We start from the raw sequence: 15,499 nt of genomic DNA, 5'->3' as shown, positions 1-15,499 counted from the left end.
CAAAGAAGTGCCCAGATTACGTAAAGAAAAGAAAGCAGATTGAGAAAAGTAATCATTATGTTTTTCCACATGCAATATATTTTAAATAGTTCTGACAAATTCTACAGCCTGTACTGGTACACAGCACAGGTAATGGAACACAAATCAGTATAACAAGAACAAAAAAAAGAGTTGCCTAACCATAACAACACAGTACCAGCTATCTTTGAACTCAGCAGACTAATCATTACAAACTTCTTAAACACTGTCAAATTCCCAAGGCCTCTCTGCATGCTCTTACACTAAATGATGAACCAAGACTTATCTCCCCAGCCACCAATTTAGAATGCAACAATGCTGCAGATGCCACATCCCTCAGGTCAATTTCAGTGGGTTCTGCCCCCACCATCAATTAGGTTTCTCTCTTTACACCCAAGTCCTGGATGTAACCCCCATTCATTCAGTCAAATGCTACAATTATAAACAGCCAGGCCTCACAGGAAACACACAGTTGATCTCAGGTTTGTTGTAATTTATTTCTGAGTTATTCTCAAGCAATGTTACAAAACATTTTAATGTCTTGATAAGAAAATAAAATTTAAATAAAAATACATTCAACAATACATCATCATAATAACATTAAAACTTTTACAATCCTAACAGAACTAATTACTGAATAACATCACTTTTCTAGACTAATCAAAATGAATGCAACTTTTATTATTAATCATCCTACTTGTACCTAATTAAATTCTAGAACATCTACTGTACTTTAAAACATTATAAAATGAGAAATCAAATCTTAATGGTCACAAATATTCAATGGCCTTCTGGGTTTTTTCTCAATATTCCAGTACCAAAGGGAAAAAAAAAGTGCATATTATAAACCCCCAACATTGCAAGAGTATACTACTCAATTTTTCATAAATTTTACTTTGAAAACAACAGAATAGGGCTCCAAGGAACAGGGTTTGCCACAGGGTTAATTCATATACAACAAAACCTAATTCTGACACTCAACCACATTCAACTTTGTTTAATGGCAGTTTTTTATTAATGGCAATTAATCTTTACCTTTACCTTGGCAAAACACATGTATTTGCATTGCTGTATTCTCCCTCACTTTTAACTGTTGGCAAATAAAATTCCTGTTGAACACATCAAATGTGTAAAAAAGGAAAAGGCAAAACCAGCTGAGGTGATTAAATGATTGTGATGTTGCAGATCCTAGTAATGAATCCCAGATATTCTAAAATACCTTGGTATTAAACTGAAGTCATTTTAACAAGTTACATTCATTCCAAAGACATTTCAATCCTGTCTTGCCACCTTGCTTCCATTACAGAAAGCCTTCTTACAACAGTATAATAAATGTGTGGTAATTTCAACACCTTACTGTTTCAAGCATTGTGGATTTCTAGTCTAAATTACATTCCTAATTAATTTGGCCAAATCATGATTGGAAAAACAAAACAAAACAAAAACTAAAAAACACCCCATAAAAAAACAAAAGACCCCACAGAAAATGCTTTAAAAATAAAAGTACCACATACAACTTTTATTAAAAATAATATTCCAAGGAGTACCATTGTATTTAATACTGATGAAGCAAAGTTGCCACAGTAATACCTTTGCTTCTTCCTGGTTATACACATATACTTTTTCTCAGCAGAAAACTAACTTCTCAGACAAAGTGAGCAAAAATTAAATCTTAATGAAGTCAGGAATGCCAGTTTAAAATTGTGTTAAGTGGTAAATACAAATCCACATAACTAAAGATACAAAAATATTCACTGAAGCATTGCTTAAAGACAAAACAATGTTGATCATTCAACTGATCATAACAAGCAGATACTACAAAGTATCTAAAAATAATCTGGGATAGTCCAGATATCTAAAGTGCTTTGAGTGATTAGAATAGAGATTATTTATTAGATTTGTAGTCAAAAGTTGAGCTGGATGTAGTTATTACTTTTTATAAAAAGAAGAAGTTAAATCATACATGGGATGATGTTAATTGATCAGTACTTTACCACAATCTGTTCACACTTAAATTTTTCTGTAGGCAAACCTATTTAACAAGAATGTTACTACCCTGCATTTCTTTTTAGATTAAGTAAAAATATGTACCTTAAAAAATGCTAAAGAAAATAGATAGTGGTCTAATGTCATTCCATATATTACTCACTCCAAATGTAAACAAGAGGTACAACGTAAGTTCCCTGATTTCTTCTTTAGTACTTAATAACTCAACTAACACTGGTATTTGCTGTCCAGATTATTTGCAGCATACTGCATGGTTCTGTAGAACTTCAACTGTAGATAAATCAAGTCCTGACAACACCTAATACAAGGAAAAAAAAAATGTCAAATGTATTGAGTGTGAAGCTTCAGATCTTTTCCACATCATAAGATCTTGGTATTTCTATTTTGAGATCCATATCAGCAGGGCAGGCACTCATGGTAAACTCATGCAAGTTTGCAGTGTATGTACTGAGATGTAATCCAACCAACAAATGCAGTGTGGATTTTCTTCCATGAAAAAGCTTATTTGTTTAGAAAGTTCTTTCCAATAAGACAGCAATGGCAAAAGAACGTTTAGATTTATTCACATCTGTTATTTCAAGAACCTGGAACTTCCAAGTTCTTCAGCAAAATGAGAATAAACCTTAAAAACCAGATTTCCAAGAAGGTATTTTTCTCTTAAATATTAAATAGATTGTCAACACAACTAGCATTTATGCTCATTCTTAAATATTTTGCAAAAATGCATATAATGAATTAAAAAAAAAAAAAAAAACCAAAACTCTAGAACATTTCCAGTTTCTTTTTCATCCAAGTGGGCCATTTTGTTTTGGTTAGGAAACCTTTCCAACAATCGGATTTTCTCTGCAAAAAACCAAAATATTATATGTAAATACTTTTAAGATTAACATTTGCTTTCTAGTTCTCATCATGCAGTTTTAATTTATCAAGCAAAAAACCCCAATTTTTACCATTAATTGTGAAATTTAGTGATTTGCAAAAACCTCTTTTACTTTCACATGGGACTTCTAAATCACAGTCAATTTTTCTGAAAAACTTGGGTAAAACACTAAGCAAACCAAATCAGGGTTTGAACTTTTCTTTTTTTCCTGGTCAATCAATCCTTAGTGATACAAAGAAGAAATCTAAAAACTTGCTAGTGGTGTTCCAGAGGCATAAGCCAGGATTAAAGAGAATTAAAGAACGTGCTCTGGAACAACAATGTACTCCAAAGAACAGGCTTTTTACCTTCACAAGAAATAGTATTTATCATCAAGTATGGTAAGTAAAATACGAACAGTAAATATGCTACCTGAAAGATATGTTTCTGCAGTAAAATTTTGACAGTTTTATATAACTTGATACTTTAACTATTTAACCAAATTTTTGGGAAAAATAAAAAAAAAAAAAAGAAGGCAGGCATACTGTTATGGATAAATTTAGTGTGCACTTCAAATGCTAAGCTGCAAGGAAACAAAAGAGTCACTGCACCAACTTACAGGAATCTCAACAGGAAAAGATGAATCCACACCAGATGAACTCTGATCTTCAACAACTGGTAAAAAGCTGCAGTACTACAAATGATGTACCTTATTCTCTCCATGTCTGTGTTGTCTAATTCTACCTTCATTATCTCTACCCCAAAAAGTCTGGCCTCGCGCCATGATTTATTTTTTTCAAAATACACATTTATCAATGTCAAAGTTACGTAAGATACTTACTCACTACCATATTTGGCACTAGATGATCTCTTCTTCTGGTATTTTTCATGTGATTCATTCAGCTTTTCTACTATATCTATTATCTGCTGAAGTGTATGAAAAGTGGCTACAGAATCTTCAATGGTGAAGTTAGAATAATCATCTGGTTCTTTCCGAGGACCTTGATAGACTGCTATACTTCCACAAGCCTCTACAAAAACAACCACAATCACCCCATTTAGAATTTCAACAACTGAAAAACAAATCTAACTCCTGTGCAAATGGTAACTCCAGCATTCTGAAATGTAAAGTTACTCTGGTCATACATAAAATGGATTAAAGATAAATGGAGGAGGCAGTATCAATTAAATGTATTTACAAGTCTACAGCTTATTTTCTGCTAGCTGTGTTCAGCATCTTGAGCATCCAGCTCTCTCTTCTTCACATTAAGAGAAGTTCAGTGCTTTCTTACAGCAAAACCATGTTTAATATGATTCATCACATAATAAGGAAAGGGATAACAAAGACAGAAAAGCACCACCTACAGTTGCAGTTTAAACTATTAAAAATATTATACATATGGAAATTCAATTAGAACAATGACTGATACCTATCATGAAGAAATGCCTGAAGAACTTCAGACACCAGGGCACTTAGAAGATAAAAATCCCATCTCTTTCTCTACTTTCTATTATTTTCAGGTGAATCATTAAATTCAGTTAATTGTTCAAAATTATATTACTGGCCTAGAGAATTAGAACTGAATATCAGTGTAATTCTTCTTAATTATCATTTGAGTACCTTCCAACTTCTGTAGTTTAGACCTGTTGATAGTGAAAAGTGAGTAAATTCTTTCCGTCTCTCTGTCTCCATCAATCTCAATTTGAGTATCAGCAGGAACATCTCTAAAAGGTGAAGACAGGTAATCAATATCAGTAATTCTTGAAAGCAAGTAGAAATGGATTCTTTTTCATTATACATAGCCTTTAAATATGTTTATTGCTCATAGACAGTTTCACAAAACTTAGTATGTAGTTTATATAACCTACCCAGTTAAGGATAAATTTATTTTTAAAATAAATCACATTATTTCTTTGTTTTCAGAAATCAGCAGCTTCTAAAAACACATTAAAACATTTTAAGATGTTATTAATTTTTCTGACATACCTACAAAACCCAAATGATTTGTCAGAATCTACATGCAAGATTATTTAGTGACTTTCTTAAGGCACTCCTTTAAAATATGTGAAGTTCAAATAAAAAAGTGGTTGTATAAAACAAGACAAAGTCATTAAGGAGAGAAGACTTCCAGGCTGAACTTTCTGCAGCAAGTATTTTAATTATTTCGTAGAGATGATCTAGGTGTGTCATATTTCTGCATTCAACCTGGCATCTGAATTAAATCTATTATTCTGCATGAAGAGATCTCAGAAACGGGATATTTGTGCTTTTCATGCTGAGCAGGTTACCTCCACAGGGTGGCACACAAAGTAACAGAGAAATCCGGTACTTTGTGCCTGATCCCTGTGGCTGGTCTTTGTGGCATTTTGCTGAACTAGGGAGGGAAAGCCTTGCTTCCTTCCCTGTGTGCAAGCTGCAGAGGGCCTGCCCATCCCCTGGGAGGGACTCACGCGGTGCAGCGCGCGCAGCCCTCGGTGCTCTCCGCCGTGGCCTTGCAGCACAGCCAGCTCCCGTTCAGGAAAGCAGAGGGGTGGTAAAAGCTCAGCCTCTTCTGGTTGCACCTCGTTACCCGGCAAAGAGCCTCTATCCACTCACTGGCTTCTACACAGTTATTTGCTTGGATGTAGAGTGGCTTTTCTCCATGAAGTACTTGAAACATCTGTAGAAGAAACATATTCTGCTGAGTAAATAATCCAGTTACCGAGCAACTTCAAATATGTAAAAAGAGATTTCAGTGCTCAGGCAATTCCACAAACTCTAAGACAGAAAGTGAGACAAGGGAGAACAGCAGACTTTTTACCTCTTTCAACCACACAGAAGAGAAAAGCCCTACCAGAAGAGCTCCCTGTGTTTTCATCTAAGAAAGAACCCTTATAAATTAGAATAGGATGCATCTTCTATCTTCTTCATCCACATATCTTTAGGTGTGACCCCAGATTTCAAGAAGCATGACCTTCATGCTTCAGCAACAGAAGATTCCCAGAAGTCTCTCCTTTAGCCACCACTGGCCTCAGTGACAGCTGTTCTTTTATCACTGCCTCAGATGTTTGGACTGACGTAAGAACAGAAATAACTGATGTTTTCCAGGGCCAGAATGAGGCCCTGAGCACAGACAACTGCCTCAGCTGATTAAGGGAATGTAGGAAGTTCTCACCAAAAGAAATAAATACAAGTTTGGTAACACTACATTTCTAGTAGTACATAATAGAAATTCAACTGCTTTGTAATAAGGTCACATAGTTTTAACCTTCATTCCAGAAATTTGGCAAGGGGGGCAAAGTCACAATCAGTCAGAAGACTTGGTGCAGATAGCCAAATTTCCAGGTTAATTGCCATGTTCAGAATACTTGGAGATACTGCATAAAGCTTGTTATTCCTGATCCATAAAAGACTTGCTGAAGTGTTTAGTAGTGGGGTTTCATTAACTCTGTAAGCTAATTACAATCTTTTATTTAATGAACAAATCAAGAATTACATATAAACTATCTTTTGACCCACATTTTTCTTGTTGAAGGAGCTCTCATCAAGTTTCTCCACTGCAAGGATGTTTTTGATTGGAATAGTGAAAATTGGTTCTTTATCTGTAAAAAATTGTAAACAGAGGAGTGAAGCAATCTTTAAGAACTGTTTTATAATCTCAGGGCACTGACATTGCAGTTCATGCTCTAAAAATATGCATTTTTATTATTGAAAAAATAGGCATGAATCAGAAGCCTCTATTAATCAAGGCAAAAGTAACTAAAATAAACCATAGGTATTTTAGGAAAAGAAAAAAATTACGCAATTTTAAAAGCACAAAAAAAGCTACAAACACTTAGACAATATTGAAAAATAAAAATAATTGTAAAATAAGCATTATTTACCTTGCTGTTTGTGGTATGTGAGTTCTCTACTTGTTAGACAGAACCATCGCTTCTTGAAATTCTTTTTACCAATCCGAGTCCTTCCCTGAGCTCTTTTGTACATTTCTCTGTAAAGATAGAATCAAATGAAATGCAACCATTAATCTTCAAAACCATTTATTGAGATAACACATTATTGTTCATCATCTAAAAATCTACTTCATTTTACATTAAAAAAACCCTACTACTTGTTCACAATAGATCCTCAAGATTACTTCCCAATATGGTGATGGTGTGCAGGGTTCCAAAACCAGGAAAGGAGTTTCAAAACCACACAATCCAGACCAGTGCTTGTAGCAGTGCATTTGGAGGGGATATGTAACTTGTTCAGATCAAGAATTCCAAATTTTCACTAAAGGGAATAAGGTGTATCTAACTACAATATTCTCTCTTTCCTGCCACTTCCTCCATGTAATTGTACTTGGCCTCAACTGGATCAGAAACGGAATATCAATAAAATGACACTAGACATGGCTCAACAGCAAGGGCAAACTGCATTTAGTACACTTTAAGTGTACTCACTCCTAACTCTTTCGTTTATTTTGAACAACAGCCATCAATTTATTACTATAACCAAGTGTTGATCTACTACAATTTCCTCCTTCATTTTGACTCAGTATCTTAGTAAGAGACATGTTTCTTCCTTGTTTGAAATTTGGATGCCCGTTTGATCTTTTCTTCTTATAAACCTGCTTCTCAAGTAAATTAAAATATTTTTCCTCATGAATGTTGTTCAATTCATCACCTATTCTTGATCAACAAGAATCAAGCAAAAGAGTTTTAGGAAAACCAACTTTCACCTCCATCTATATAACAGTATTCTATCACTAAATGTTAAATATTTAAATTACAGCCCCATGTAGGGGGGGCTGGGTAATTTAAATATTAAATAATAGGGTAGTTCTCTATAAAACTTAAAGCAGAACATTTAGTTGGCCAGGCTTATACACGAGGTAGAATAATTCTAAGTTAATAATGTTGTTTTAAAATGCACTTTCACAGACCTCAAAAACCACCACAGAGCACACACTGAACTGTGACACTAATGCAAACAGCCTTCAATAGGTTTTCAGCTGCTTTTAATTACTTTTAAAATATTTAGAAAATGAGTTATGAAAGTTTGCAGCTGTTCTTTTAAACTAATTCTACATACTAAGAATTGTCTAAATTGCAAATATAGTAATTTCTACAGTATATCAGACATTTTAATAAGCATTTATCTGAATCTGGCATTAATGAAAAAAGACTGAAGTCAATTCTGTTATGAACAAAATAAATTCAAAATGTATTCACCCTTCTTTTAGATGTACTGGCTCGCTCACACCACTGGGCTCTTTACTCTCAGTAGAGGAAACATCATCCAGGAACTTAAGGAAAAAAAACCACAGGGAGTATAAATATACAGTATTTAAAAACACAAAAATCCCAAAAGCTATTTCGAAAATATAAATGTACACTTTCTCCTTGAACAGAGCAGTTATTTTATGCAAGAGATGAAAATATATGGCAGGGCCTTGGAACAATGTAACATGGGATGCCCAGAGGTCACACAAGCTTTCTTTAGTGAGCTCCTAAACAGCAGAGTCAATAACAATTGCTTTCAAAAAATGTACACTTGAGTTTTTAAACTAAATAAGCTTAGTTCACTATGTGTAACTCTTATGTATGGTTTTGCTATATTATTTTTTGGTTTGGGGGTTTTTTTACATCTGAAACAGACCACAACTTTTCTTTTTCTCTCTATTAGAAAACTGAACTCTAACACAACCGTTTAATAATGAAGACTGATCAGCTACACCAACAATAAAATAAAATACAGTTGAAAGTTACCTTTTTAACAGATTCAGTAAATTTTTCTTCTTGAAATGTTTTGAAAAACTCACACATAAATGTCTCCTTGAAACTTGACTGAAAGGAAAAGTATATTGACATAAATAAACTCTTACATGAATTTTCAATAGACAGAATGTTTGAAATGAGAAAGAAGTTTAATAGCCTTACAAGTTTGCTTTTGGTCAAACTTCCCCAGCTCCCCAAAGTCTGGATGGCTTTTGATATAAGAGTTAATGTTCTAGAAGTCTGTGCATCCTAAAACAATGAAACAAAATTCAGAAGTCGTATGTTTTCACAGTTCCAGGTAGAACTGATTAAAAAATTAAAATATCAAGAAAGATATTATATTACACAATGTAATAAATCTGATACACCTTCATTCCTTTTCTTTGCCCCAAAAGGAAAAAAATGCATATGAAATATTATTTAGTTTATTAGCTACTGTATAGTGTTTAATATTTTAGTCACTACCACTAGAATTTAATATTAGTACTGGTGAAATATTTTTACCTATAAAACATTGGAAACCCTCAAATCCTCTAATCATTACTACACATCTAACAAACCTCTCAACAATAAACATAATGAACTAGTGCAGGACAAATGGCCCAAATTTTCATAATAAAAAGTGAAATTTAAAACTTTGTCTTTAATGCTTTTACTTGATTTGCTTGCTATCTCACCAACTGTGTTTTAATGCAGAATTATAAACACAGCCTCCAAAAGTGGCCTTGCTGTTCCCTTTTAGATGTTTAACCCTCAAGTGTTAAAATCCTGTAATTTTTTTACTCAAAAATCTGGATGATGTCAAAGCAATGAATTTGAATAAGTATATATTTTTGTTTTGAAGGCACAACACACCTAAGTAAATAAGGTAATAATGACAACCTCTGGAGAAGCAGATTCCATATATTTTCTGTATTTACTGTGAAAAATAATACATGTTTTTTAATCTTGATATTCCTGTTTTTGAAAATTTTTTATACTGTGTACCTACTTGATAAACAAAAATAGAAAATCTGTCAACCCATTGCAACTAGTGGAGTCCAGGACAAATCTCCTAACCAATTACTGGATAATGCTACAACCTCTGCTTAAGACCCACACGGTAATAAATGACTGGATGTTAAATTTCCTTGGTGGAAAGAACCAAGGCAGTTTAGGCCTATACCTTAAAGGACCCTCAGTCATGTAGTTATTTCACCCCAGAAGCACATTCCCAAAAAAACACAGCATCTTTAATATTGAAAGCTCTTCCACATCATTTGAGAACACCCCATAAAAAGACTGAAATATCTGATGCTTAAAGAATTGCAAATATCATATCTCCTTTGGGAACTGAACCTAGAGACATTTAGTCATGTTATCTCCCAGTTACTTTCAGTAACTTATGCCTTCCCAAAGCAACAGCTCTGACAGTATGAATAAAACAGAACAAAGCTTCACGAGACTTACTGGATGGTGAGGTCGTAAATGAAAAGTATGAGGTGAGACTACGGCTACAGCAAAGAAACGAAGAAACACAAAGCTGCTCACTGCAGAATACTGTACATGAGGGTCATCTGCAGAGAAAAACCATGAAATGTAACATGCGCTGAACTTAGGAAATCATGAAGACAGTTAACATAAAAATCCTTAAGAACATAACATCAGAGGAGACACTCATATTTTAAAATAGAATAGAAAAATCAATGAAGGGCATGAAATGAGAAAGGTGGTCATGGTAAGAAATGTTCTCCTTATAGTGGAGTGTTTACTGACAATTTATCTGAAAAGAAGTTCTATTCTTATACAACTGGCTCATCAGCTCCACTGGGAGAAACAATAGGATAGCAAGCATTTACATACACAGTTGATTAGGTCTGGCTAGATGCTGCACCCAGAGACAAAACGCTGCAGCAACTCTCTCTAAACTCTGGGGCTATTGGATTTTTTCACCTGGAAGGCTACTCACTGATCATTCAAATACATTAATGCTGCATGACAAATACAGTCAACACATAGGAACAAATATAATTGCAATTCTGAGTTGCATCATAAACCCATGCTGTTATATAATTTTGATGATGTAAATGAGAATTTTCTCATTAAATATTTTGGGTATATCTGCTTTTATATTGGGAAATACAGTGAGGTCACATTCTTACTCTAATGACCACTTCAATCTGATCTGGTAAGTCAGCTTTTCTGAAAGGACTGCTTAAACTAGAGCAATTTATGGCTCAATTGCAGTGATAAACAGGAATCAGTGAAATGTTCTACATTATGAGGAGCATACTCTTCACCTGTAGCTTATTACAGGACATTTCAGATTTTAATTGACTCAAGTGTGAGTACTTCAGACCCACAACATTACTCCTATATTCAAAGCATTCTGAAAGAATAAAGCTATTCTAATACTGGTCACATTTACAAACCAGATAAATAATTTTTATTATCCACCCTCCTCAAAACTACCCATAACTAGTTTAGCTATAGCAGTACTAAAGCTAACTTCACAGAAGTTATGAATGTGCTGGCCATCATTAACAGAGTGACCAGTTCATGTAAAGATGCAAATGCTAAATTGATTTTCAAGTTCACATATTGCTTCTTTAGAAGCAACAAACAGAACAGCTCTTAAAAAATTTAAGTATCTTTCAAATAAATCACTTCCTGTACTAGTTGTGCTTTACTACTATTATCTTGTACTCTTTCTAATGACTTCTCATTTGCTGCTGTCTTGCAGTTCCTGACTTGCTATATTTTTGTATCAGAAAACAAAAAATGTCTCTTGACTGACCACAAAGTTTCACTATGACTTACACCCTGACAGGAAAAAAAATGCCTGTCAAAGTTCAGGGCACAGCTTTGGACAAGATAAGAATTTTAACAATCCCTATAAGGTAACTGCAGAAGTTTTCAGTCTGAACACCACATTCAGAAGTTCTTAGAGAACACTTACTTGGAAATCTTTTGGCAGCCAGATGCCTCAAAGAATAAAAAACATCACACATTAGTGTGGGACAACTTATACTCGACCGCACTATTTCACGGAACACTTTGTCCACGTAATAGCGGAGATTTTCCTGCAATTATGAAAAAAGATATTTTTTAAGACCATGAACATTTGTATTTCTCCTTTTCTTTTCTCCAGGCACAAACATAACACTGTCTGATTATTCAATACTGAATTCTAGTACAGTGCGTATTTTAAAAGCCTCATAATGTTTATGTGGCATTACTACTGTTAAAAGGTAGTTTAATGATATTTACTTAAAAGTGTATCAGCATGTCTAGCAATATAAACTACCTATCAATACCTTTTGTCATTTGACAACCAGGAAGGAACATTTCCTATGTATATCAACTGAACGTTAACTTTATTGCAGCAACCGTTGCCTTAAACATCAGCATACTCTGGTAAGAGGGAAGCAGCCAGCAAAACTTCACTGAAAAATGCTAGAGCAGTTCTAATTAGATACATCAATCTAGATACTGAGTATAGGACATCAGGCATCAAAACACCCAAAAAACTGATAAGAATGACTGTCATCTTTAGCTTCTCCTCTCTGTCCCATTTTCCACTGGACTTTTCCATTGCTGTCTTCATAAAGAGGAGTAAGAAAATATAGCTTTTTCTTTGTTTACTCTGAAAACAGAGCGTTATATTGCTACTATGAGCTACTCATTTTCCATTACAAAGAGCTGCTTTTAAAAATGCTTCTTTCAGATTTTAAGACCAGTTGGTAAACTCACCATATTAATTTCCACGTTATCCCCCTCTCTTAGTTTGATGGGATCTATTTCACAGGGTTTAGGCGACTCACATATCTAAAAGAAACAAACACAACTATAGGAGTTCAATTTTTCAGACAAAGTATGGAAATGCACCCATTAAAAACTAGATTCTTATATTTAGGAAAAGAATTCTAAATAGGTCCTAACCATCTTTAACATGCAATGACCATCCTCACTTTTGTTTGTGCCTTTTCAAATGGATTGATTACATAAAGCATCACATGGGCAAATTCTGCAATGTGTTGGAGGCTGCAATGACTTTCATTGACCGTTTCTTTTCAAGAATCTGGAACATAAATAACAAAACACAGCTCCTCCCACTAAACTTCAGCAATTATTGCTCAATTAATTTTTCCTCTAGGATTCCCCTGAGTGATTCCTACCACAGAGCTGGAACAGGAATGTCTATCTAACAGAGAAGGATACCACAGGGGGCTGAGCTTCCCCAAGGAAGTTTCAGCAGGATAACATACCTCATCAATAACAGGTTTCAAAGTAACCTTTAGGTAGTGCTTCCCCACTATTTTCATCATTTCATCCACACACCGAGTTGCTAATGAGTTGCCTCTGAAGATTGTGTTTGCTTCTCTGCAAGAAAACCAATTATTTTATTTGAACAGGGAAAGAACACGTTCAGTAAAAAAATTCAATTTATACTCTATCTTGCTATTAAATATATAAAAAATACTTGTAATATATTTTAATCAGGAATCCCAGAACACATGCACCAAGCTTCCAATGGCACTCAGTAACAAAAAGAGTATAAACAAGAATATTATTACAGCAATTACCAAACCCAGGAACATAAAGAAAACCATTAAGAAAAAGCCTAAGAAATTTTATACAATTAAAGTAATAGAACAACTGGAGAAAAATCCAAAATAATGAAAATTGTACCTCAGCAATATACAATTCCTCCTGCAGTAGTCACGTTAAAAAAAAATCTGGAGCTATAGCACACTGATACACTACACCAATAAACCCAGACACTTAAACCAAAAGATAATTTAAGCCAAGATTATATTTTTATTCATAGCTCTTTATATAGCTCTTGAAGAAAATTGACAGGCAGCTGAGCAAAGTGTATCTTTCTAATCTGAGAGATTTAGTTTAAGCTGCCTTTGTTACAGTTCAATTACAATGGAATGTGTGTACTAAAATGCAGTTTAGAAAATTATTTTCTATGAGTCACCTCTTTCTACACAGCTAAGCTGTCTCGCATTATTTAAATCATGACTAAGTGCTTTGAAATGAACTGTCCTGTGGTGACAAAATCCCTACCACACCTCCACTGGACATGACCTGGCAGTGCAGTGGTTGCTACTCACATCTGCCTTATTTCTCTCGTAACCACAGAGCTGCCAATTCACAGACCTTATGCTGCTACTTGGAAAAAACTCTTGTGCTTCCTACCTGCAAGGTGTGCAGGCCACATTCTTAATTACATGGCATCTTTGCAGAAAAAGAGTAGCCTTCATTTAAGCCACATGTAAAAGGAAACACCATGAGATTTTCAGCAATTTAAAGATGTTCCATCTAAGTTTATAAGTTTCTATACAATGCACAGTAAAATTTGAAGAGTGGCCAAATAAACACATTTAAAATAAAAACTATGTACTCTAAGGCAAAGTTTTACCAAACTGCCCAGCGCCTTAACTCTGACTCCTAGCTTCAAAATTATTTTAATGAATGTTTTTAAAAATTAGCATTAAAAGAGGAATATATTTAGTCAGTTTTATGTGAGAGAAAGAAACCAAAGGGCTTACTAATCAGTGTTGCATCATAAAGCCCTGTGAAACTCTAAGATTCATTTTAGAAAGCATGACATCAATAAACATGAAATACATACTGGGTGTCCCTCAGATCTAGTTCTGCCACTGCTGCAACAAAGGGAACCAGCTTATGGTGGTGCAGCAACAGCCGTACCAGAGGCAGCACAGCATCGTACTTGTCTCGACACACTTCACTCAGAATGTAGGCAGCAGATGCAGAAATAGGCTGTGAGAAAGCAGAATACAAAATCTGAGTAAAGTAGTTAAATGTTCCTCATGTATGTGAAAAAGTACAGATCAAATATAATGACATTGTTTGTTAACAGAAAGTTTCAGTATTTGCTGTGTAACATGGCAATTTAAAGCTTTCATTCCAGAGATACTTGATTGAAAATTAGTATTATCTACTCTATAAATACATTTAAGAACGGAACTCAGTAGCTACTCATCCTACTCATTCTCCCTAAAGGGTTACACTATGGTTTTCTCACAAACCCAAGCTAGAGACAGAAAGCAGTTGTTTTACTACAATGTCATGTATCTCTATAGGACTTTTAAAACTACAATCAGGGGACATTAAAATAAAGTTCTCACCCTTCCCACTGTACAGTTGGGAATTTCAATACAAAAACTAAATTATTTCAGTAGAAAAGACCACTGCTGACTGCTGCTACCTATATACTCAGCTATTCCTGAATTCCCGTGAAGCAGTATTTGAATATGGGCCAGCAAGAACTTCAGCCATATCTGCTTCTTCTATCCTTCTTCTCCTCTGTCAGTACTTCACTAACACTGAATTGATGAAAAGCTGTAAAAGACCTAAGAATATAAAGTCTGGTTACTACGATTTGATTCCTGTCCCAGTGTTATGCAAACACTCTACAACATTTCCCTCTTTGTCACCATGCCCTGGTGAGAAATCCAGTCATGCTGATTAACATCCTGAAGAAGGCAGAAGCAATTCAAAAGTAGAATTTGAAATAAATTCTGAAGTAGATCCTTTTTGTTGGCTATCTGCCCTTCAGTTCCAATAATGAATCAGTGTCCCTGGAAAACCTCTAAATCCAAGAAGCCAATAGAGGCCGATGGAAAAAAACCATGTTGAAAAGAGCAACCAAAAAGAAAAAAGTATTTTATCTCCTCCAGGCACATAGCACAGATTATTTTCCTGTCTCCACTGGTTCTTCTAAAATAAGAAGAAAATCCTGGTGCTTTGGAGCAGAAGTAAGAGCTCTAGAAGCTGTTCATCTGGGTGTGACAGAAGTAATTTACACAAAGAAACAAAACCAATTATCTAGATATGAGTAATTCATATTGTCTCACAACT

General features: G+C 34.6%; 1 protein-coding gene across 3 annotated transcripts in view; it reads right to left on the bottom strand.

Moving 5' to 3' along the window:
• Positions 1 to 610: 610 nt before the first annotated feature.
• RASA2 (RAS p21 protein activator 2) overlaps positions 611 to 15,499 on the bottom strand; it is a 43,904-nt gene continuing 29,015 nt past the window's right edge. For 2 of the 3 annotated variants that reach the window (XM_084212703.1, XM_084212705.1), the window contains 14 exons: positions 14,250 to 14,398; positions 12,874 to 12,988; positions 12,359 to 12,433; positions 11,565 to 11,688; positions 10,076 to 10,182; positions 8,789 to 8,875; positions 8,618 to 8,695; positions 8,081 to 8,154; positions 6,749 to 6,855; positions 6,384 to 6,466; positions 5,336 to 5,544; positions 4,506 to 4,609; positions 3,726 to 3,915; positions 611 to 2,868 (listed from right to left, as the gene is read on the bottom strand). In XM_084212703.1, the coding sequence (XP_084068829.1) occupies positions 2,838 to 2,868; positions 3,726 to 3,915; positions 4,506 to 4,609; positions 5,336 to 5,544; positions 6,384 to 6,466; positions 6,749 to 6,855; positions 8,081 to 8,154; positions 8,618 to 8,695; positions 8,789 to 8,875; positions 10,076 to 10,182; positions 11,565 to 11,688; positions 12,359 to 12,433; positions 12,874 to 12,988; positions 14,250 to 14,398 (1,533 nt within the window). In that variant the 3' untranslated portion in view covers positions 611 to 2,837. Of the gene's footprint in view, positions 2,869 to 3,725; positions 3,916 to 4,505; positions 4,610 to 5,335; positions 5,545 to 6,383; positions 6,467 to 6,748; positions 6,856 to 8,080; positions 8,155 to 8,617; positions 8,696 to 8,788; positions 8,876 to 10,075; positions 10,183 to 11,564; positions 11,689 to 12,358; positions 12,434 to 12,873; positions 12,989 to 14,249; positions 14,399 to 15,499 lie in introns of those variants that run through there. The other variant, XM_084212704.1, reaches the window with a different exon arrangement.

The sequence above is a fragment of the Fringilla coelebs genome, assembly GCF_963513975.1.
Source record: "Fringilla coelebs genome assembly, chromosome: 10".
Classification (NCBI taxonomy): Eukaryota; Metazoa; Chordata; class Aves; order Passeriformes; family Fringillidae; genus Fringilla; species Fringilla coelebs.
The sequence above is the reverse complement of the archived record's forward strand: the minus strand, read 5'-3'. Positions and strand labels throughout refer to the sequence as shown.